Source organism: Anabrus simplex, chromosome 8 (genome assembly GCF_040414725.1).
Source record: "Anabrus simplex isolate iqAnaSimp1 chromosome 8, ASM4041472v1, whole genome shotgun sequence".
NCBI classification, from domain to species: Eukaryota; Metazoa; Arthropoda; class Insecta; order Orthoptera; family Tettigoniidae; genus Anabrus; species Anabrus simplex.
Genome location: NC_090272.1, coordinates 189,893,859 through 189,918,158, shown reverse-complemented (window position 1 = coordinate 189,918,158; position 24,300 = coordinate 189,893,859). Strand labels below are relative to the sequence as shown.

General features: G+C 39.0%; 1 protein-coding gene across 1 annotated transcript in view; it reads right to left on the bottom strand.

Annotated features, from left to right (window-relative positions):
- The window catches only part of LOC136878945 (WD repeat-containing protein 3), a 135,048-nt gene that overhangs the window by 78,717 nt on the left and 32,031 nt on the right, over positions 1 to 24,300 (bottom strand). Inside the window, exons 7-10 of the mRNA XM_067152569.2 lie at positions 22,533 to 22,674; positions 14,809 to 14,999; positions 8,531 to 8,726; positions 1,887 to 2,114 (exon numbers count right to left, since the gene is read on the bottom strand). Coding sequence (XP_067008670.2) covers positions 1,887 to 2,114; positions 8,531 to 8,726; positions 14,809 to 14,999; positions 22,533 to 22,674 — 757 coding nt within the window. The remainder of the gene's footprint in view (positions 1 to 1,886; positions 2,115 to 8,530; positions 8,727 to 14,808; positions 15,000 to 22,532; positions 22,675 to 24,300) is intronic.

The following is a 24,300-nucleotide window of genomic DNA, read 5'->3' as shown; positions in this document are numbered from 1 at the left end:
TAACAGTGTAACGACCGTGGGTGGCTACTAAACTGCTCTAGCAACACAAGTCCCGTTGAAGGTAGTAGGGATGAAAGAGTGAAAGAGAAGGGGATAAGGGCAGTAGAGAGGAATAGAGGTCAATGGTATTACCGTTGTTCTGGTCAACAAGCATATGAAACTAAAAAGTAGGAAATAAAATTAAGTAAGATGTAAAATGAGCTTACCTGAGCAACCTGGTGAGTAGATCCACTGACTTTCACAAGCACACACTTACACACACAAATATAAACCAATTACTACACACATAATTTCTCACCTGTTCAACCTACTCCCTGCAATGTTTTTTAACTGTGCCATCGTGCATATGAGATTTACTTCCATCTCCTCTTAAAACACAAACATGTCCATCTTGAGTCCAGCATTTCTGCAGTCCCCAGTGTCCCCTTGCCTGATTAGGGATATTTTTTCTCACACTTGTGAAGCCTGCTACCCTTCAAAGCTCGCTTTGTGCGCCACACTCGATCATGCTCATGGTACCGAAGGAACTTAATAATGATCGGTCGATTTCCCTGTGAGACCACTTCAGCAGACGTTCGATTTCAGCGGCCCAGCCTGTGGCAGCGATCCACATCAAAAACTGAAAGTTCTACTGAAAGTTTACTTTTCAGTGTCTCCAACATTTTGATGTAAACGTCCTCAGACGGCTGTTCTGGAACACCATGCAAAAAAAGGCAGTTCCAGCGAATGTACTGTCCGGCCTCGTCCAGCACGTCGTCTTGTTTCTGAAGCTGATCTTTCAGATCCTTCAACTCCCTTTTAAGCTTGGAGATGTCTTTACTGGCCTGTTTCTTGAATGCCTGGAACTTGCCACCAAGCGCTTGGAGCACGTTCGGTGGGTTGGCGGCACTGACTGCTGAGTCTAGGCGAGCTTGAAAGTCTTTCATGCAATCTTTGAAAGCCGATATCTTCTTAGCTACTTCCTTCACAGACATGGTGATTACTTTTTAAAGAAGAAGGCAGTTAAATACATAAATTTGTTCACACGGATTACTACTTTCAGCTAAACTTGTAATTTAAACAAGGTGTAGCAAGGGCAACTTTACTCTACCGTCTCACTTACCGCCATCTTAGCAGGCATGTTCTTCTCATGGTGCCTTTCTGAGAGTAGTCTGGTGGTATATAAAGGATATATTGCCCCACTTCCCTTCACAAAGCCACAATGATTTCATGAGATCATGACAAAGTCAAGGGGACGACTGTCAAGACGGTGCTCAAAGATTTCCATAGTGTGACACCGCAGGTGGAGTGGTCTGTAGTTGGTACACTCACTGACGTTCCCTTCCCTTTCTAAATGGGAACTGTGGTACTGGAAGTTCAGTTCAGGGGCACTGTGCCTTCTTCCAGAACATGGTTGAACAAAGGTCTTAAAAGTCCACTGCCCAGTACCTTCCATATGTCCTTTGGTATATCATCAGTCTTAATCTTTGAAAAGCACAGGAAAGCAGCCAATTTCAGTCACATCTTACAAAATTTTTTTTAAAAAAACAGCCTTATACAAGATTGTAAAAGGGAAGACAGGAAGAAAACTTGTGACGTGGTAGAAGAAGATTATCATGGAATGGAACCTCCGAAAGTTGTTCAACATCCCACTATGACAACTCTGATGAGGAAAATACAAATTAGGAAAAATTACTCATTATGGTTGTCAAACTACTGTTATGAGGAGAAAAGGACAAACCAAACTTCACTTATTCACAAAATAGTTTGTGGCAGTATTTACATTCTGACTAAATATAGTAGCTCTCTACCGGGGCTATTACATAGAATGCTAGATTAAATCTGGAAATACCAGCAGTGACATATTTTCTGAGAATCCTTTTCCGAATCTTGGAGTGACCATTTACCTTTAGAGTATCCACAAAGAAGACCTTGACAGTAGCGTCCAACAAAGAGACAGCCAGTAAGTTACCATTAGGAGTGATCTTCACGGCCAGGACACTCTCCTCCAGCTTCAGAGTTCGTTTATGTAACAAGGAGAGCACCTTGGCTTTGCTCTCACTGTTGGGGTCGCTGATCAGCTCAAACTGCCAGAACTTGACAGTCTTATCTCCGCCTCCAGTCACACATCCTCGCTGTCAACACATACATCAACTGTCACCAGGCACCAACCAACAAAATTCAATACGACTAATACAGACAATATAATTATGTACATATATTTTTTGGCACTGAAAAATGCAGCTGCATGCATTATTTGGGATTTGTTTGTTACCGCCCTCGTAATACCTGAATACTATGCAACAAGGCGTCCACATCACAAAGACAGCTAGAAACATCCATGATTGCTGGACGGATCATAGACTTCTTATCAGCCGAATCAGAATTTTGGTGTGCCAGAAACTACATACTCGTTTCACAAACACTTCAAGGATGAAATTTGATACCTCCAAACTTCAAAATAAAACTGTTGCTAAAGAATTCCAAAATGCCATAACAGAGCAACTGATTTCCAATCCAATCAATACCACAGGTATAGAGATGAAATGGGCCACAGTCCAAACTACCATCAAAGATTCGTCAGAAAAAATACTGGCTACGAGAAAAGGAAGAAAAATGATTGGTTTTGATGATATAGTAAAAAAAAAAAAAAAAGGGAAGCTTACTTATCCCTTACACATGACCCTTCCTCTGCAGTGAAGAAAGCACGTTTCCAAGAGCTAGACGAAATGTCAGACTGATATAAGACAGATGAAAAACGAATGGTGGCAGCAGAAAGCCAAAGAAATCCAGAATCTGTCCAATGCCAGAGACCGGAATTTCCACGACAAACTGAAGGAATTTTTTAGGTCCTCTCGCTCTTCATCAGGTGCACTGAAAGCTGTTGACAACACCACCCGACTTACAGACAGTCAAGACATATTAAGACGCTGGAAAGAACACTTCAGCCTACTTTTAAATCGAAGGTCAACTGCTGACGAAGACTTCCTCCAACACGTGCCACAACAGTGGATGGGAGTCCAACCAACTTCCATGAATTCACCAAAGTCTCCAAAAGTATGAAACCAAGAAAATCTCCCGGACCAGATACCGTATTTACTCGTGCATTAGACCCCGGCTTTTCGAGACAAAGAAAATGAAAAAAATTAAATCTTGCATACAAGACACCCCCCAACGTAATTTGTCTGAGAAGAACAATGATTCCGCTTCGAAGCAGGTACAAGCCTTATTGCATCTCTGATGACACCACACAAATTTGTGAATAGTTTTGTCCATACGACCCACGCAATGAAAACACGCTTTACAAAGTCATGCAGTATATCTGTGTTTCGCAGTTAAGAATTGTCCGCCTCCTTAGCGTAGGTGTGCTGCAGCTCTGATGACATCGCACAAATAGGTGAATAGTTTTGTGTCCAACCCGTGCATTGCAAGCATGCATCAGTCATACTATATGTCTGTGTTTTGTAGTTAAGAATGTCCCCCAGCATAATGGTTAGCACAATTAGCTGCCATTCTTGGGGCCTGAGTTCGATTCCCAGTACCATAGTGCAGTAAAAACGGTACATGCAGCTCTCCTCCATTAGGGGCATGTCTAAAAAGAGCTGCACCACCTCAGGATGAGAAAACTAGTTTACTTTAGTTAAGAAATATTCACAGTTGCTATAATATAGCAAGCGAGATCATTAACACAGTGATCTTTTAATATCTCTTAACTCGGGCCAGTACAGGCAATTTTAGGAAAGAAGTGGCTAGGTTTAAAAGTGATAAAAACAATCCAATCATGATTGTTTTACTCGCCAACGTACCTAACTAATAATAATAATAATAATAATAATAATAATGATTTTATGTCCCAGCTAACTACTTTAACAATGTTCGTAGACTCCAAACAAAACATACTATGCGTTAATAAAAACAAAATGGAGACAACGAACATACAAAATTAAACATTATGATAACAAAACGCATTACCGCCACACCTGTCGATATCCTTAAATTCGGCAAGTTTCCTATTAGTTATTTTTATTCCTTCCGTTGGGGAACTTCTGGCACTATCCGGTCACATCATAGCATACTAACCTAAACAATGCGATCGCTCTTATCTCAATTACAGCTGTTTAGATAAATCCGGATGTGATAAACGTAGCAAACAAGCATGAAATATACTTTAAAATAAAGGACCAGGCTTTTGACAGCCGCAGTTATCCAAAGAATACTTCCGGTCACTATGAATTACATTTGGAAGTACAACTTGAAACATATGCTACTTGTCAGCTGATGGGTTGGCTTTCTACAATACAGCTTTATTTGGAAGGGGTGGCTTCTGCTACACGTACTCCAACTGAGAATAACAGAGACCATCTCCAGAAACCATTTGCGAACAGATTCTCACTGTTTAGACTCTATAGCCTGGAACAAAATTACGGTATTTTTTAAAAGTTTCAACTGTTTCAACTCTCAGTAGCAGTGCATGGCAATGAAGATGGCGTCATCTGGAATGCAAACACGCCGGATAGCGGGGAAGTTGGCGGCACAAGACGACGATAATTCAAATGAAATCACTTCAGGTTTACTGTGTGGTAGGCCTACTGCTTAACTGACAGAGACAAATGACGGGTCATTAAGTTCTTTTGCATTAATAATGCGTAACACGATACCCTTATCCCTTTCCTCTACAGGGTCGAGTATGAAGTGAGGCGAATCTTTGTAGCAAGTTTTTACGACCGGATGAGCTTCCTGACATCAACCTCATCAGAGGAGTTAATGAGATGAAATGAATGATGTGATATAAGAGTAAATAAAACTGACTATTCAGTAGAACCTCGATAATTCAAAATCGGTTAATTCGAAATCTCGCCTACTTCGAAGCAGCTCTCGTTCCCGGAAACATGAGGAACAGCTTTGCATGTTACTTACACTGTTTAATTTGAAATACGGATAATTCAAAGAACAATGTCAGTCCCATTACCGAAATTCAGTCTTTTAATTCAAAACTGCCTTTACTTTTTTAAAAATAATATTTTACAGAGTAATTTAGATTCAAAATTTCTCTGCATCATGAAAGAAGGCGTCTTCCGGAACGTGCAGGGTAGCTTTCTGCACTTTCACTCACTTCAGTGTGTCTGCAGTGTGCTTCATATAGGCTAAGTTTGAGTGAAATCGTAATTCTTTTGTATTCAACGTTTTGAGGAACACCACAATATCACTTAACAGGCAGTGTGCGGAGAAACATGATCCACGAACACTGGCGATGCCGACAGTTGACGAATAAGGGTGGCTCATCTAATCAATTCCTACGCACCAAACAATATTGTCAGTGCCGATAAACTGCATTTTTTAAAGTTTTTAATGCCGAGCCCAACGGACTTACGGTTTTAAAGGAGAGAATTATTGAATAATGTAAATGCACTTTGTAGGATACATTACGGAAATAGTGTTTTCCATGGCATTTGAAAGCTATCAACCGAGAATTAACCCTTCGCGGGCGGCGGTCATTTATGACAGTAGGCGGCAAAGAAAATTAAAAAATTAAAATGCATGCAAAATTTTAGGAACTTTACTAAAACCATGAAAATATGCCTAAATATACCACATACCTTGTTTACAAGTGGAAATCCAAATTTGAAGCGGTCAGAAGGCAAAATAAAAATCGTAAAATTATTTTTTCTTTGGAAGAATGGCACAAGGCACACTCCACTTTATGATGTGACAGTGGTTAATTTGAAGTACACTGTAGTCCGCTATTATGAAATATATGTACAAAGAACTACTTTCAATGATATTTTGGTTTAAATCTTGAATGAAACTCTTCCTTTGAAACTAATTGTACTTTCATGCACAGAAAGGTCAGGACCTGGTTGATAAAATAACATACATTTTTTTCCTAATTTTCTCTATAACACCCTGTATGTGTTCACCCTCTTTCAGAGGTATATTTCCTTCCCCATGAGCAAAGTGCAGATTCCAGAAAATAAGTAAAAACTCATCCCAGGAGAAAACATCACTAAAAAATTGCATTCTGTTAACCCAGGCCGTTTTGTCTGGTATTGCCACTCACTTCTCCTGAAGCTCTCAAAGCACAACATTGTCAAAATAATATGGGTACCAGGGCATGTAGGCATAGAAGTAAATGAAAAGGCAGCTAAACTGGCCAGAAAAGGGGCAGAAACACATTTTGTAGGCCCAGAACCTGTATGCGGGATTTCCTATGGACAAGCCTGACACTACATAGGAAAATTGGTACAAAAGAAACAAATGGAAAACTGGAAAAATACTCCAGGATGCAGGCTTGCAAAGGAACTGATAAAAGGACCAAGCAAGAAGCATACTAAAGAACTGTTGAAACTCAGCAGAGAAAATATAAGATGGCTAGTAGGACTGTTGACAGGACACCGCCATCTGAAAAAACATCAACAACTTTACATTTGACCTATGCGAAGATTGGCTTGGTCAGTCATCAGCGACATTTCCACAGAGCCAACAGACTTTAAGAAGGTTATTCCAAGTGAAAGTATCGATGGTGACCACTGGCTTTTGGGAACGTCCATCTGCAGAATGTCAAGTGCAAGAAAATGCCAAAGATAAAGACCTGGTTGCTAAGAGAAGATGGAAAGAAAGTAGAATACCAAAGAAAGATATCAGCCAAATTACCAAAAAATGAAAAAAGAGGAGTGGAAGAAGAGTGGCTGTCATTCAAGAACACCATGGTTTCAGAAGCCAAATCACTACGTGGAAAGACAAATGCAATATGCAGGGAGAAATAAACACCATGGAATGAGAGGGTGAAAACTGCTGTGAAAGAAAAAATGCAGCAAAGAAAATGAAAAACAGAAATCAGTCCACCAAGAAGATGAACTTCAGTACTTGGCACAGGAGTACCGGAACAAGAAGCTATTTGTGAAGCGGCTGATTAAAGAAGAAAAGGAAAAATGCTGGGACGAGTTCACTATCAGACTAACAGAAGACTGTGAAAGTAATAGGAAGTTGCTTTATAAAATAGTCAAGAACAGAAGAAGTGAGCATGGCAATATCCTTGCACTGGAAACAGATGATGGTAACCTGGTGAAGACAGATCAAGGCATCAGAGAAGAAATGAAGAACTACTTCATTACAGTAAAACCTTGTTAATTCGAAGTCGTTGGGACGCCTCAAGGGCAGTGTCCTGGAGCGAGACTTTGGGTTGGGAGATACAACTTGGAAGGATGACCAGTACCTCTCCCAGGTGGCCGCACCTGCTATGCTGAACAGGGGCCTTGTAGTGGCGATGGGAAGATTGGAAGGGATAGACATTACGCTTAAGGAATCGTCACAAACGTTTTCATAAATATTTCAGAAAAATTAAACTGACAAATACAATGTAGGAATTACAAAGGAGAGCTATGAGGAAGGCTGATAGATAACGCAAAGTGTGCCACTGGTCCCCTTCAACAGCTAAGTAGACCAGCAGGCGCAGGTAGAAGGGAAACGTGGGGCGCAGGACCAGAAGGTTGGGGGAAGGAAAGAGGTACAGAGGTGTGGCACGAGGCAGGCTTAGCAATGACCAGCTAAGTTCGCGCGGAACTTGAAAAGTCGCAACTTTTAGGCCCCTTAGTTAATGCCCTAATGAATGTCGGCACCCAAAGTTGATGCTGACATATTTTTATGTGTACCTCAATGTGTATTACAAGTTTCATCGCGATCAGAGACTCAACCATTGCCGATATTCCCTCGTCAGACAATTGTTACTATGATGATCACATTTTAAGCTTCTTTTTGTGTGTGTATGTGGTTCAGAGCTAAAGGGTATCCCTTGTTAGAATATCCACAGGGCTAAAAATTTTGCTATATTTTTGGGAGGACCGATGACCTAGATGTTAGGCACCGGGCGAGTTGGCCGTGTGCGTAGAGGCGTGCGGCTGTGAGCTTGCATCCGGGAGATAGTAGGTTCGAATCCCACTATCGGCTGCCCTGAAAATGGTTTTCCGTGGTTTCCCATTTTCACACCAGGCAAATGCTGGGGCTGTACCTTAATTAAGGCCACGGCCGCTTCCTTCCAACTCCTAGGCTTTTCCTATCCCATCGTCGCCATAAGACCTATCTGTGTCAGTGCGACGTAAAGCCCCTAGCAAAAAAAAATGTTAGGCCCCTTTAAACAACAAAACAACAAACATCATGATCATATTTTTTTTTAAGACACTGAAATAAACATATTGGATCATTACCCTCTAAATGCTTTAGAACAGTTTATAAAGCAATATTGATCATTAGGCTAGTTACCCCAATTTCACATCCTTAATCCCAAAGCATCGGAATGAAACAGCTTTCCCTTTCCTAATTAGCTTGTAAGGAACACATTTTCCAAATATCAGCTATCTAGCACCGTGGGAAGTGTGAGAAATAATGATGAGTGAGTGAACAATGGCTTTTGCTTTTATACATAGAGAGATATCAGTGTCCCATGATCTACATCGGTTTAAAAAAAAGAAAACAATCAAATAAGCACTGAAATCAAGAAACTCTGGATAAGATAAATCAGGAGCACACATTGTCCATAGAGAAACAGGCCTCTTACCTGATCAGGGGTGATGGAAATGGCCCACAGTTCCTGATTGTGAGCAGGTATTGTCTCCAACACGTCCCCTGCAGCTATGTCCACAATAAGAAGGTGCCCAGACTTCAACCCCACCAGAACATGTCTGTCTCCAGGCACAAAACATGTCGATAGGGCATAACCTGTTTCCACAGTCCGCAGACATACTTGAGAAGGTCTGTTTCAAAAACAAGCACACAGTTGCACGACAAAACAATTTACACCAGTCACCAGTCAGTCGACTGTATACTTGCTGTCGACCAAAACTATTATGTGTACTCAAGTTTGGAGGTTGTTGAAATAACCAAAAGGCCTGCAGAAAATCCAATAACACCATAATTTTCCTAATTTCATTTCTCAATTTGTCATGTTGGTTTGGAATTTTTAATTTATATTTTAATATTTTTTAATCACAAGAGAAACGCAAAAGTGTCCATTTAAATAATGTTATTTGTTTTACGTCCCACTAACTACTCTTTTACGGTTTTCGGAGACGCTAAACATGTTTTAACCATGTGCCAACTTTATGACATTATTTCTCAAAAACCTATCAGATCGAATCCAAATTTTAATACAATATACACTGGAATATTTCATATATTTTTTATAAATTTCAGAATTTTATTTATTTTTATTCATTTATTAATGCCTTTTTTACAGTTTCCAAGAGAAAAAAAAGTCATTATCAACTCTGAAAGGCAACTTTTTTCTCTGCATGGGGTGGTTGGAAAATTGCATTCTTTGTTGTGTTGTAATCTTTATATATCCGATGGTTATGCTGTATGACTTCAAAATACATCGCCGGGTAAGTCATGCAATATTACCAAATTGTTTCTTGAATTTTCACCCTGTCCTTTCCACCTATGAATCGATGGAATGTTGAAGTTCAGCACGCCTCAGAATAAAATTGAACAAATCACTAAAGAAACAGGACAAGATGTTGAACTTATCTGGCTGCCAGTAGCTCACTGGGAAATGAACAATATAGAACAGATCTGGGCTTATGCAAAGAATAAACTGCAAAATTAAACTGAGCGAACACTGGAGACAAAAGAAAAGGCATAAATGAGGCAAGAGACCTATGCCAAGAAACCTTATGTACTGTAACGCCTGAGCAGTGAAAAAAGGTATAAAACATGCCACAGAAATTGAAAAAGAATATTGGGTAAATGACTACTTTCCTGAAGAGATTCAAGTCCAGCCAGTTGTAATCATTCTTGGTCACAACTTCCAGACTCGAGTATACATAATATTTTGGTCGACAGTAGATAAATGAGTACACGATTCAGCAATAATGTTCACCTCAAATTCACTACAAATAACTTGTAAAATACTTTCTTCAGTTCATTCCAACTTCTTCTGGAGTCGTTGAAGCCACCCAGGCACAGTTTGGTTCTGGCCAGGGGTTTAAGGCTGGATGCTCTTCCTGACACTACATGACTTTGAGATGAAAAATTTAACCCAGGTTCGACCTAGTTTTGAACCTATCTTCCGGATGAGAAACCAGCAGGTAAGCCTCAGGGCTAATCACATCCCCACTTCACATAATTCAAAAAGATATTAAAAATCTGGTTTTGCTTTCAATAATGTTACCCTAACAGGCTCGTACTTCTCCAGATGTCAATATCTGCTGATATAACTTTTTTTTAAAATAGAACTACACTGTTTCCTACATCTAGCCTTACCATTATGTATGGACACTGATTGCGATTATTTTCAAAACCCCACAAGTACTTCTAGAGAAAATGGAATGCCTTCAAACATGCTTCATCACCAACCGAAGGCCGCCTTATTCTAACAAATGTCGTCCCTCAGAAGCACGATTAAGTGAATATCTAGTTGTCAAAGAAGGAACTCTGTATGTTAAACAGCTCACAATTCATATTTAACACCATCGTTGGCCCTTTGGTTAGCTATTCATTGTAATAGGGTGACCCACAGCTTCGGGAAATGGAGTAGGGACACACAATTTCTTGGGTTACCAATGAGAGAGAATATTAACACAGCATTCTTTGAATACGTATCCATACATTTCCTAGTGGTACGTCTCTTGTGGAGTTCGATTCAAAACATAGTAACTCTCCTTCCACAAAACCTTTTCCATTGCCAATGTGAGTACAGTAGAACCTCGATTATAGGTTCCCGGAAACTACGTTTTCCCGTATTATTCATTAAAATTATGTGGTCCCGGGAGCATCCTAATTAAATCACGTTGTAAAAATCCTGCATTATCCGTTCCTCGAAGAAACGATTTCCCGGATCAACCATCCAGAAATGTAAGTCCCATCAACGCTAAATCCTCGATCACGCGTTTTTCAAGAAACTGTATCTTACGAAAGGACGGCTGCGGCATACTTACGGATCTTGGTGTTGACGTCCCGTCATTTCGGTAATTTGAGGAAGTATGGTACTGTACTGGAAAAGCGATCGACGGTGAACTTGCATAAGGGATCATCATAGCATCGCATTCGGGAAGTATTGTTTAGAGAATCCTCGGAAATCATAAAGTAGAAAGTGCCCGCAACAATTGGAAGGAGACAGAGCACATTTTGACAGCTCTATTTGAAGATGGAACAAGTTTTGGCAAATGTTCTTACTTACAAAACGTCTACATTATGTCCAGGCTTAGATGGGTGGTTTTTTTTTCCGAGTATATTGCCGAAGAGGTTTTCAGCATTTCCCTCAGGGCATTGTATAGTCACTGGGTTTTCAGGCAGGAATCGAAACTGCTCCTTAAGTAACACAAATTTAGTATTTAATATTATCGTATACAATTCTGTTATTGAGACCAGAACAGATGTTGCACCTTACATACATAAAACCATGGGAGGTTTTGGAATTGTCTATTACTGTTTTTGTCCAAATAAAAGACTGGGAATTTCACGTTTTTGTGTTAAAATGTTATAAAAACCACAGACGTTTTATTTACGTATGTTACATTAAAAAACTTTGTATCATTTCGCACTCATACCGACTTGTGCAGCAAGCGCGCATTCCAGCTGAGCTCAAGATCGCAAATAATCGTAATTTTGGAAGTGTTAATGATTTTTTTTTCTCTTTCCAATTTGCTTGTGATTAGTGACGGACAGAACTAAATATAATGCATTCAAGAACTTGAGGAGTGATACTTTCGAAACCAAATTCTCAAGTTCAACATAACCTACAAAAGTCTATGTAGGCCTAATTTACCTTTTCTTGAGCCCTGAGCTTCCTAGTGCTGAATCAGTAGACCTCGGTTATTTTTGACAACCATATTGGCAACCTTTGAAACACAAACTATGAATCGCTTATGCATCACTGTGTGACATCTGGCGTACACTTTATGAACTAGTACTGTTGTTGTTTACACAGCAAAGTCAAACTATATAATTCATGCTAGGAACAAAATTTGCATCGAGAAATTTTATATAATGTTAAATAATGTATGTGTGACACAGTTGTTGGCGTAAGATAATAAATGTTTAGAAAATTCATCTCGATCGATCATATTATCAATTCAATTCAGATTTCATTTCCATCCAGTTGGCAGTATAACCGGAACCAGCAGCGCTCCCTCCTTACTCCTCACCCCGTAAAAATCGGGCTCAAGAAAAGGTTAGCGTATTATACGCGGTACAAGCTTTCCATAAACTGACTAGGAACAGTATACCGGTGACCAAATTACAATGGAAGATTAAAAAAAATAAAGGAATTTTGCCATCATATTGGATGCTTTTGTATCTAATGTGCTTTATTTTATTAGAGTAGAGAATGAAAAACTACTTGTGGTTAATTGTTGTTTGCCTTGGCGGTACGGGTATCAGATTTTTCAAAGAGTTTGACTGATCAAAGTTGCTGAATTGAAAGAAGTTTTCAAAGGAATCTGATGAAGTTTTCAGAGGAAACTGACGAAGTTTCCCTGGTAAAACTGAATGTAAAGTTTCGAGATTTTCAAGTCCTGTACCGGTAAATAACGTTTGAAGCCAGCCCCGCGGTCTAAGTTGCCTGCCTCTCACCCGGAAGGCCTGGGTTCGATTACTGGCCAGGACAGGCATTTTTACCAGGATATGAGGCTACTTCCAGGTTCAGTCATTCTACGATTACCTTTAATTGAGGAGCTATTTAATGGTGATATGACGACCCCGGTCTAGAGAGCTAGGAATAACGGCCGAGAGGTTTCGTCACACTGACCCTGCGTCACCTCGTAATCTGCAGGCCTTCGGACCGAGGGTGATCGCTTGGTAGGTGGAAGGCCCATTGGGGCTGTGGTTTGGTTTGTTTTAGGGCCGTATATAAGTATACATATTTCATGTTTAGCCAAATTGTTGATGGTTCATTCGTTCCCGGAATTTCCATTTTCCCGTGTTGTACGTTTTTCTTCCGTGGTCCCTCCAAAAACGGAGAATCGAGGTTCCACTGTAAATATAAAATGTTTTCTCTTCCCTGAAGGATTATTTAATATTCTTAAATATTTTGTGTGATGATAAAATTGAACAAACTTGGATGAAAATAGAGGTTGTGTTAAGCGCAAGCAGTTATCCTATAACAAGGACGAAACATGTATAGAAAAATGTATAATAATAATAATAATAATAATAATAATAATAATAATAATAATATTTTAAGAATCTGAATGGTATCGAATAAAGTGGAACCAGGTGTAGGCCTAATTACTCACACGTCATCATCCTAACTTGGAAAGAAATGTTTTGTACGATAAGACTGAGTGAACCGTGAATGAAAGGTGAGGTTCTGAAGTAAAAGCCTATGAAGTGTTGCACAGTTAACTGAATCCTGAACACCGAAACAAAGACTGATTACCAACTTCATTAATTATATATTACTAAATATTAACAAGAAAGAAACCCATAATAATAATAAACAAATTCACTAGTGCACTACGAACACCATCAACACAGCAGTCAACAGTGAGCTATTCCCGCACGTGTGTTGGATGTTAGTTAGTTAAATGAGCAGCGACTAACTGACACTTCACCCCTTTCAAAACAACGTACTTTCAAACACGAGTATCGATTAAGAATTGAAATTGGGCAGCTTTTTGGAGTGATAAGTGAAACTAAATTGATTCAGATGACTACAAATAATGTTTGCGCATAAATAACATTACTTCACATACATCAAATATTTGTAATGCTTTATCAAAAACTAGGCTGAACCAAGTCATTTCCCACATCTTTCTTTTTTTTTTTTATCATCAAACTCATTTGAAATATAGAGTTCACTTGCCAACTTTACTGTTTACATTCACCACATTATTAAGCTATGGTACGCTTCAAAGATCCATTTTCTTCAATAATGTGAATTTTTCATATACAGTATTTCCTGTCTATCCCTCTAGACACGACACAAGGAAAGATGAATAGTTGCAGCTCATGAAGGAAAATAAACCACAATTTCCAAAATATGTTGTAGATGAAATTGCAAGACGTCATGGACACAAAGAAATTAGACTTCCACTTTTTTTTTTTTTTTCATTGCCACTTCAATCCAACTAAGAAGAACTGAGCTCATATTAAATTTATTATGTTGCTGCAAAAAAGAAATACTTCACTGTTTCCATTAGAAAACCTATTAACTGAACCTGTGGTGAATGTTAGTGCAGATGACTGGAGGAAAGTATTGATCATCCACAAACAATGGAGAAATGAAGATGTAGTGCAGAACTATGTTGACAATTTAGTCATCTCTTTGGGAGCTGGCAATAGTGACAGTAATATTAGTGGAGTATTCATTTTGTAGATCATAATATTCTTCCTCTGCCAGCAGTGAGTAATTTATTATTTCCTCATTCTCATTTATTCTTAATAATTGACCTTTCTCGTTTTAGTGTCAAATGATATAAATGAATATAGTGTGTTTCTGGTTTCAGTGAATTTGTTTTTAATATGTTCTCGTAATATGTCACCTTATCTTAGTGTTACATTTTATTAGGGCTGTGTGCTGTGCCCATATTGGATCAGTTGTTCTTGCAGCAGCAGAGCACTGCCGACATACTTAAGGCATTAGTCACACGGTTTGTAAACTGTCAATTTAGAAGTTAAGCCATTTGTAGCATTATGTGGGAAGGGCAGGATAATGAGAAAGATGGAAAAACCTGGGCAAGGGCGAGTTGATATAAGAGAAAGAACATAGGTTAACCACAAAAGGAGCTGATAATAAATTTACAAAGCTGATCGTTATACCTGTTCCACATCTTCAGTGAATCAGCATTAGCTGGTGCTATGACCAGGCTATCTGAAGTGAAGCAGAGTCTCTCTTACCTGTTCCACATCTTGAGCGAATCAGCACTTGCTGAAGCAATGGCTAGGCTATCTGAACTGAAGCAAAGCGTCCGGACTTCTGAGTGATGGCCCTGACTAGAAATCTTCCGAAGACATCGACACTCCGCGTCTTTAACAGCTCGCTCTATGGTGTGCAGTTCAATGGCATTGTTATTAAGAGCCACAGCAACCTAAAGCAACACATTTGGTAACATCAAATTTAACCATTAACAAGAAAACAAATAATGGATTTATTCACCATGAAGAAGAATCAATGTAAAGAAAATCAATCGCCTGTTAAAGAAAATTCATCCCTTTCTCATCCTTACCACATGCCCAAGATCTTCCAAAAAGTCCCACAACATCCAGTTGCCCATCAAACTTCAAAAACATTCTCACTCGCTATAAACCACACCAACTCCCACTCTTTTCTGGCTTTTTCCCCTGTGAACATTACTGCTGTAAGACCTGCCATCTACATATACCTATAACCATTTTTACCAACATAACCACCTCCCTCACCACCACTGCCACAAACAAGTCCTATTCCATACAAAGCCATCATGACTGCACTTCATCCCAAATCATCTACCAGCTTCAATGCAGACCTTCTGGACTGACTACCAGCAATCTAGCCAAATTAAAATAAGGCCAATTCAGTACCTGCAATACCAAAATCCAGCCATTCACTTGGTAATTTTAATACATTTTTTTAGAAAAAAAAAAATGTGTGCTGATTATTTGAGTAAATAGGGTATATACAGTATTTTGCTCCTGTTAGCTTTGCAACCCGAGATCTTCCTTTCCTCATTCATACTCGACATCATCAAACCACACTTCATGATTGTTTCACAGCTAAAGTCCTTAAACATTTATCCCCATTGTCCCGCCCTTTTGACCTTAAGAGATTCCAAAGTTGGATATCAACTGATGCTCAGGTCTAGGGTAGCACCCGGTTGGTCTTAACACCTGCTAATTGCTCCTTTTTCCCATTCTCTTGTTTCGTCTATGCCTTCCCTCTATTTACCCCACAACAGTGTTCACTAATCAACAACGACCACTACCGTTCTTATTCTATCTTCCACCCATCAAAGGCTGCAATCAAACATTTTGTCTCTTCTGTGTGTGCTCTATCCACGCGTGCTTACACAGTAAGTTGCTGCTCTCCACCTGTTTCCTACATACAGTCGAAACTGGTTAAGACGTCCCCCTCTAGCGTGTTTTCCTGGTTATTATGTCAATTCCGAAGTCTAAGGATGTTCCCTATTAAATACATGCTAAAGAAACGTGGATAGCACATTTACGTCACTATTCAGTACGTTTGTAACTCCCACCATAAGAAATTTAAATTTGTGTTCCCGGCCACATTGCACGCAGGATGGGCCAGACAAAACTGGCCTGGGTAAGGATTTGGTAGAAAACTTAATTTCACAGTCCCAGAGCATGGTTGCATGTCGGCCTAGAGCTGCAGGGAGCGTCACTCAGAAGCCAGTCTTATTCTCTTTGCATCTGATGTGTTGGCGTTTAATTTTACGTTTGTGCGGCCTCTTTCAGACGGCCCGGGTTCGACCCGCTTCCTAAACTAAGAACTGATTGTTCAAATAGAATCTTTCAGATGACATAGAGGCAGAGAGTAACCGCGTGTGGGAGAAATGTTTGAGTGGGCAGTCCGTAGTGAGTCGCGGTCCCGCGCTCACGGATACTTGTTATTGGACATTAGTTTTTATGCATGTCATCATACACAGGGGATCGACTGTGCTCGCAACATCAGTACTGTACTGTGACCTGTACCAGAACCAAATAGTGTACCTATAAGGAAGCAGAAATGGATTTAGACGATAAAAAAATGTAGGCCTGCTCTCACCCATTTGACATACAGTATTTATTTCTCCTTTTCAAAAAAGTTGTTCGTGTGCTTTTTCTTTTTCCTGTGTGATTTACAGCAGTTCTTATGGAACCAGAAACAGACATCGAGAACTTATTAACTTCAATGTCAGAAATACCAGTGGTCTCGTTTTGAGAAAGTGTGGTATTATTTAGACCTGTTATTGAGAGAGAATCCTCAAAATTGTACCCATCTTCTTCTCTAACGAAACGTGAAAGACACAGCATGCTTGAACCATTTTAAGTGTAGAAGGTAAACCAAGACAATGATGGTCCACATTTATTATCTACACTGAAAAGAGTGTTGAAGAAGATCCGCTGGAAAGCGCGGGGAGTTTTGTACCACTTGAAACACTTGTTTCTTCAGCGGAAGCAGGTGCACCCACGCATGCAGATGGGTGTGTTTTACTTCCGTGCCATCTGAAAGAGACCTGAGTGACTTGTGTAACACACCGGGCGAGTTGGCCGTGCGCGTAGAGGCGCATGGCTGTGAGCTTGCATCCGGGAGATAGTCGGTTCGAATCCCACTATCGGCAGCCCTGAAGATGGTTTTCCGTGGTTTCCCATTTTCACACCAGGCAAATGCTGGGGCTGTACCTTAATTAAGGCCACGGCCGCTTCCTTCCAACTCCTAGGCCTTTCCTATCCCTTCGTCGCCATAAGACCTATCTGTGTCGGTGCGACGTAAAGCCCGTAGCAAAAAAAAAAAACTTGTGTAACAGAGAACATAAATTAGGCCTACTGTACCTACGTATACAGCTGACATGTTGATGCTTAATTTTACGTTCATAAGTGACCAACGTACATAAATTAGGCCTACTGCACTTACGCATAATGGTTTTCAGAACATTCAGTTATGGAGAAGAAAGCTAGACAGTTTATAGATGATGAAAAATTAATAAAGTTCATTGAGAAAGTGGATGCTAATTCACAAGTAGACTTCCGTATGACAACTTTAAACACACGTGACGTGTATACAGTAATTTGCTTTCTAAGAATATTTTTCCTTGGTCTTTTACTGTGTTGGTGTTTTAAATGTTATTTTTTCTTTATTTATTTCATTAATGGTGTTTCTTTTTCACTGTAATTATTTTCACTTTCAAACCTAACCTTAAATTTAGCAGCAATATTGCTTTTCATTTTTTAGCACATTCCCTCTTTATGACGTTATTTTTTCGGTCCCCATAAAAACGTCCTAACCAGTTTTGACTGTATACACTCAAATAATCTATCCTTATATCCCAATTTTGTAAAGGGAACAAAGAAAAATATATAACCCAATGAATGTTATGCCCGCCTATAGACGGGCTGACGTGGCCGGTCCAGCATTGTATGTCTGTCTATAGACGGTGCACAAGAACTTAATTTTTTGAGTTTCCCGCTTCACTCTCGAATGCCGATTCGATCTCTGACATGTTCTACCATCTGCTGGGCATTATGTGTAACTAACTAATCACGGCTTATAGATTCGGGAAGTAACTTGCATATCTGTGCTGTAAACATGCATGGCGGAAGAACAAGCTAGTTGCTCTTGCAGCGATGTTATTTTGAAGAATCCTTCAGTTATTAACCACAGCAGAAAGAGATGATAAAGACGATGATTTTAATGAATTGTTAAGCAATTTTGAAAGTAAGAGTGATACAAATACTGTGAGAAAGAAACAGAGCCCCCTCCTAAATGAAGGAAGAAAAACATGGTAAGTTCAAAAGCTATTTCATCACTATATTCGTGACAGACGGATGACTTTTCTCCACCAGATTTTGAAGTAGTTGTGACAGACTCTGAGAGCCAAGTACTATACGCGAACCTTTTCTTGAGCCCTGAGTTCCCTAGTGCTGAATCGGTAGACCTCGGTTATCTTCGACATCCATATTGGCAACCTTTGAAACACAAACTATGCATCACTGTGCGACATCTGGTGTACACTTTACGAACTAGTACTGATGTTGTTTACACAGCAAAGCCAAACTATATAATTCATGCTAGGAACAAGATTCGCATCGAGAAATGTTATATAATGTTAAATAATGTATGCGTGACACAGTTGGTGGCGTAAGATAATAAATGTTTAGAAAATTCATCTCGATCGATCATATTATCGATTCAATTCAGATTTCATTTCCATTCAGTTGGCAATATAACCGGAACCAGCAGCGCTCCCTCCTTACTCCTCACCCCGTAAAAATCGGGCTCAAGAAAAGTTTCGCGTATAGTAGCGTTTGATGACAACCCCAAAATTATTCTGCCAGTGGAGTTGGTGCAGCTGGTTGTTGATGAAACAAATCAGTACCACAAACAACTGGTGGAAAACATAGAGCTGTCACCACATTCCAGGTTTACAAAGTATTTTAAAATATCAACATATGCACTTGTAAGGAGTTACATGTCTTAGTTGCCTATAGATTGTAGGAAATTATTTTATTTTGGGCTCTTTACTTTGTATAAAGATGATGTACGCTTGGGCACAAAAAGTGTAATTTTGATTTCTTTCAAAATAATATCGAACGTAAGTGTAGGATTTTCCATTTGCAAAAGAACGAACATTTACAAACATTTTAAGTAAACTGATAAGTTAAAAACTGAGGCTTCTACATTTTCTTTTTTACATACAAATGAAAAAACTCAGCACTGATATACCAAACAGTCAATTGGTAATTCAGCACTTAAAAGGTTAAAATCCCAAATAGGTATTCTGCAGTCACAATTTTATTAAGTAAATATAAGTTTATTATTATATGCACTAAATTCTACCATACTCGCAAGCAACTACGCAGAACTGTGCAGCTTTCTGGAGCATGACAGGAGCGTATGAGTGTTCTTGAAACATCTTGGATTCTTAAATTTTCCGATTATCAGTGGGGTAATTTTTCACTCCCGTCCCTGTTAACACATAACAACACTGTCAGTCTTTCTTTACCTTTTTTTTTTCCTCCGTGGCACTTATCTCCATGAACAGCATATGTCTTGTATGGGAGAAAATTATAAAACACTCTAATTTCATCGGCATTAAAAATACCCTTAGCACTATATCCTTCAAGAAGTCGAGGCAACATATTCTTTTTCCAGTACACAACTGTATCGTCATTAACTTCCGCACTCTTGACGCACAGGTTTTGAAACGAAAGATTGTACCGGTTTTTAAAATGATCAAATCAGCCATTAGAAGCATGGAAATCGACCAAACCCAGCTTAGGTGCGACTTCTCCAGCTTTTTGTTTATGTATCTTCCCGTCAATTGGAGCGTTCTCACTCCTTTTTTCCTCGAACGATCTTAAAGTTCCTCGATGGCGAAGGACAAATATTCTTCCATATTTTTGCCAAAGAACCGCACTCCACTTCCGCAGTCAGAATAGCTTCCTTCTGTTTCATGATACCAAACTGCGTAGAGCGTGCAATGTCATAAGTTTTTGCCATCTGTGACAAAGGTACTTGGCTATCCTTTTCAACATCACTAATGATCTTTTGTTGAAGAGTTTAACAGCCATAATGAATGTAGTCCGCTGTAACTCGCAGTACAACTCTTATCACAGACACAAATGTAATTCGTAGCACAACTTGCAACACAGGAACAGAAACAGTGAATGAGGCCGGGTAAATTAATTGAAGAATTTGCGAATGAGACAAAGCAAAAACTAAAACATGGTCTTGAAATTCTTCAGTCCGCGCCCTCCATGTGATACCTAAGCAGCGATTGATGCCACGGGATGGAAATGCCTAGCCGGTGTAACAGCGCTGTGGCTATAGGTTAAGGCAGCTGGCCTCACTGGAGGCATAACCATTGAACTATAGCTAGTGAAGATTTTCCTTTCTCAGATAATGACTGGACATAGGATATTTAATTCATAAGTTATGAATTTCATTATGGTCCGTATTGACAATTGATCACTATCAAAGGGTAGAGAAGGGTCCACCTATTCAATACCATTGAATCCACGCATTTTTGTTAAAATCATATTTACATGGGAGTGTATGAGTGCTCTTGAAACATCTTGGATTCTTAAATTTTGCGATTATCAGTGGGGTAATTTTTCACTCCCGTCCCCGTTACCACATAACAACACTGTCAGTCTTTCTTTACTTTTTTTGCTTCCGTGGCATCAATGAATTTAATGGTATTGAATAGGTGGACCCTTCTTTACCCTTTGATAGGATATTTAATCTCATTATGAGATTATTTATACATTTTTTAAAATTTATTTTCAGTATTGCTAGCCATTTTATGGATGCTGTAAAATATGACAGTAAAATCTCGCAGACTTGATGTACGATTTTAAATTAATCATTTTTATGGATATTTTAAGGTTAACTAGCAACCCACCCCAACTTAAAAGGTCCTAACTCCCAAAACGTTCATGCAAATTATGTATTTTAAAGATTATTTTAATCCTTAATGAGTCCTAGAAGAGGTTAAGTACTTTATTTGGATGTAAAATTTGGGGAAAATCTCTATTTATTTATTTTATTTATTTATTATTTGAAAACTGTTGTTTCGGGGTTTTTTTACCACCAACTATAAACTAAAATTGCTCTAAAGGGCAAATGTTTGGAGTTAAGTATATGCCCTTGTGGACTTTTTTTGTAGAGCTTAAACAGCTTACGCTTACACTTGGGGTCTATTGATGACGATTCAGGCAGCACAAGCCATGGAAGGCATAACTTTCTACTTACCGTTATTCTGTAATTTTTTCTAGAATACATTTTCATTTTGTTCAATATCAATAGTCATTTTCAGTTTTTAATTGCTTTTAATCGTATATCTCTCACTGTAAATCACATGAGGTTTACAAGAGACCTTCCGCCTAAATGTTTATATTTCAGGAGTTCCTTGTTTCTTGTGGCATGTACACGTATGTCAGTCACGCCTCTAGCCCACACAGATAGTCTCACCGGAAACTGCACTTCACTCCCATACAGCCGTCATTCCATTACTACCTACAGTTCAATGGACATAACTAACCAATAGCATGTAGCATGATAGTGACTGCTGCTTGCCGGCAACAGTGATTTCCAGAGGTTTATCACGGTTCCGCACATCGCTAAAGGAGCACTTTCATTTAGCGCGTTAACTTTGGGCGGAGATTACGTGAAAACAGAAGTTAATTAACATTTAAAACAATATTTCTAAACTTATCGCAAATTTTCATTATAACGGGATGTGAGATCGTAATTTATGTGAAATATATTCCTTAAAAGCGTACGATTCCTTATGTTGGGGTTTGTTAGAAGGGGGTTTAAATAACATTGTGCTTATGGTGATTTGGCTGGGCCCAACAAAAAACTATGTTAAAAGCGAGAATTCCTTAAAAGTGGGCACGTTAAAATGGGGTTCTACTGTATATCATTCATATCAGAAGTTAAAATGAAAACCTACAACCTGTTTTCCAGTCAATGACCAGGTCAGGGATGGGATGAATGAAGCCCCCAACTTGCGGCGAGGACAGGAATTGTGCCAGCTGCCGAGGCCTGTTGGACTCCTCTGGGGCAATGATTAATGACTGACAGATGAAATAAAATGATATTGGAGAGCGTTACTGGAATGAAAGATGACAGGGAAAACTGGAGCACCCGGAGAAAAACCTGTCTCGTCTCCGCTTTGTCCAGCACAAATCTCACATGGAGTAACCGGGATTTGAACCATGGTATCCAGCGATGAGAGGCCGGCACACTGCCGCCTCAGCCACGGAGGCTACACTCAGAAGTTAAAATAACACATTAAAATACACAAACACAAACTAAAATAGAATCAATGGAATAAAAACGTAGTTAACAATAAAATAAAAACTAACAGAAAATATACTTTTATACAAAAGTCCTATCCACAGATAGCATGCATACTTACCCTTATTTCCTCTCCTCTACCCATTATAACATGAGCCGACTTGAGTTTTCCATCAGTTTTTATGACTGGTAACCGCAACACTTCATCCTTCAAGCCAGGGGGAGCATCAAGTGGCTGAGGTTCAGCAGGCTTCTCTCCCTCTCTAGGGGTACACAAAGTGAATTTCAATCAACACCCTCAATAGTTTTACAAGCAAAACTGGAACTGATCAACTGCTTTCAGATTATGGACTAAAATACTCAGGACTGTGTTTTATTTATTCACATACACATAAACTAAAAAAATTACAGAGGCAAATTATGAGTAGAGATCTTCTTCAAAGTTACAGATAATTACAATATGTCATTAATTTTATCTGAGACATCAGGAACCTAATAACATAATGGATATATGTAAAAGAGCTAAATATAGCTACAATGCCTGCCTGGAATACCGAAGTGGCAGGACACACTTAGCAACGCATGTGTCTGTGCTGCTGTGGTATTGTTGTCTGGGTGGTGAAGGAAGTTGGATGTGAAAATCAAGCAGCATGTAAGCATAAACTCCTGTGTAAAGTTAGGAAAGACTCCCACGGAACTTGGAACCTTATCGAGCATCCTTCCTGCTATTCACAAACCTCGCATTTGCAATAACGACTGCCCACCATAATCCTGTTGTATAAATTTCCAGCTTTCTGTTGCTAACTTTCCTAACATCACACAGAATTTTATGTTCACATGCTGCACAATCACATCAATTTTCTATCACCACCTAGACAACAGTACAGCCACAGCACAAACAACTGTGTTACTAAGCATCATCCTGCCATCTGGTGGAATAATCTTCATGTGGATCCATATTGATGAACAATTACAATTAGGATGAAAAAGAATATCCACCTAATCAATACACTTTACTGATGTGACTATACAAACATCACACTTTGTAGGACTAGTTTCAATCTTAAACCTAGGTCATCTTCAGCCACATAATCTAAACTGACGAATATATTCACATATTGTGTTCCTTAAAACAGTTATGAAACTCAGTCTTAAAATCTAATGGTAAATGTTTCATTAAAACATTGTGGAAATGTTGTTTGGTGGTGACAAAGCTGAACATTGATCGCTTGTGAAATATTAGCTGGTCTGATCAGTACATGTTGTCAGTAAATCAATTCGGGGGTTTCTCCCATTGCCTCGCCGCACGGTTTAGTTTCCTCAAGAATTCACGTTTTAAATACTGGCATCTAGCGATAAAGTGAAAGGGTATTAAAACATTGTGTTTTATTCCATAACGAACATAAATTAAAATTCAATTCTTCTATATTAAAATTACATCTGTTTGATGTCTCATAATATGTTAAAACTGTAATGAATGTTGTGATTTTTCTTACCAGGTAAAAATCTTATTTTTGAATCATAAGAAATATAATTCATTAAATATTTGTCAATAACACAGATCTTGTTGGGCAATTGAGGTGCCCCATTTAAAGCACAAACAACTAGATGTAATTGGTGTGTCATAACTAGACCTGGGATTTTAAGGCAAATGCCTATTTCGTTCCTTACGAAATAACATGATTTTTTAAAATATGTTGACGTTTCATGATAAATCCCTTACATTAATAGAGCTTTATAGTGCCCTAAAATGCCTATTTGGACCTTTAGAGCCTATTTTACTATTTTAGTGCCTAAAAATGCCTATTTTCTACATTTAAAATAAAATTCAACTTCTGTAATTTTTACAATCACACACTGGACATCCCTGGAACGAGCAGAACAGCAGA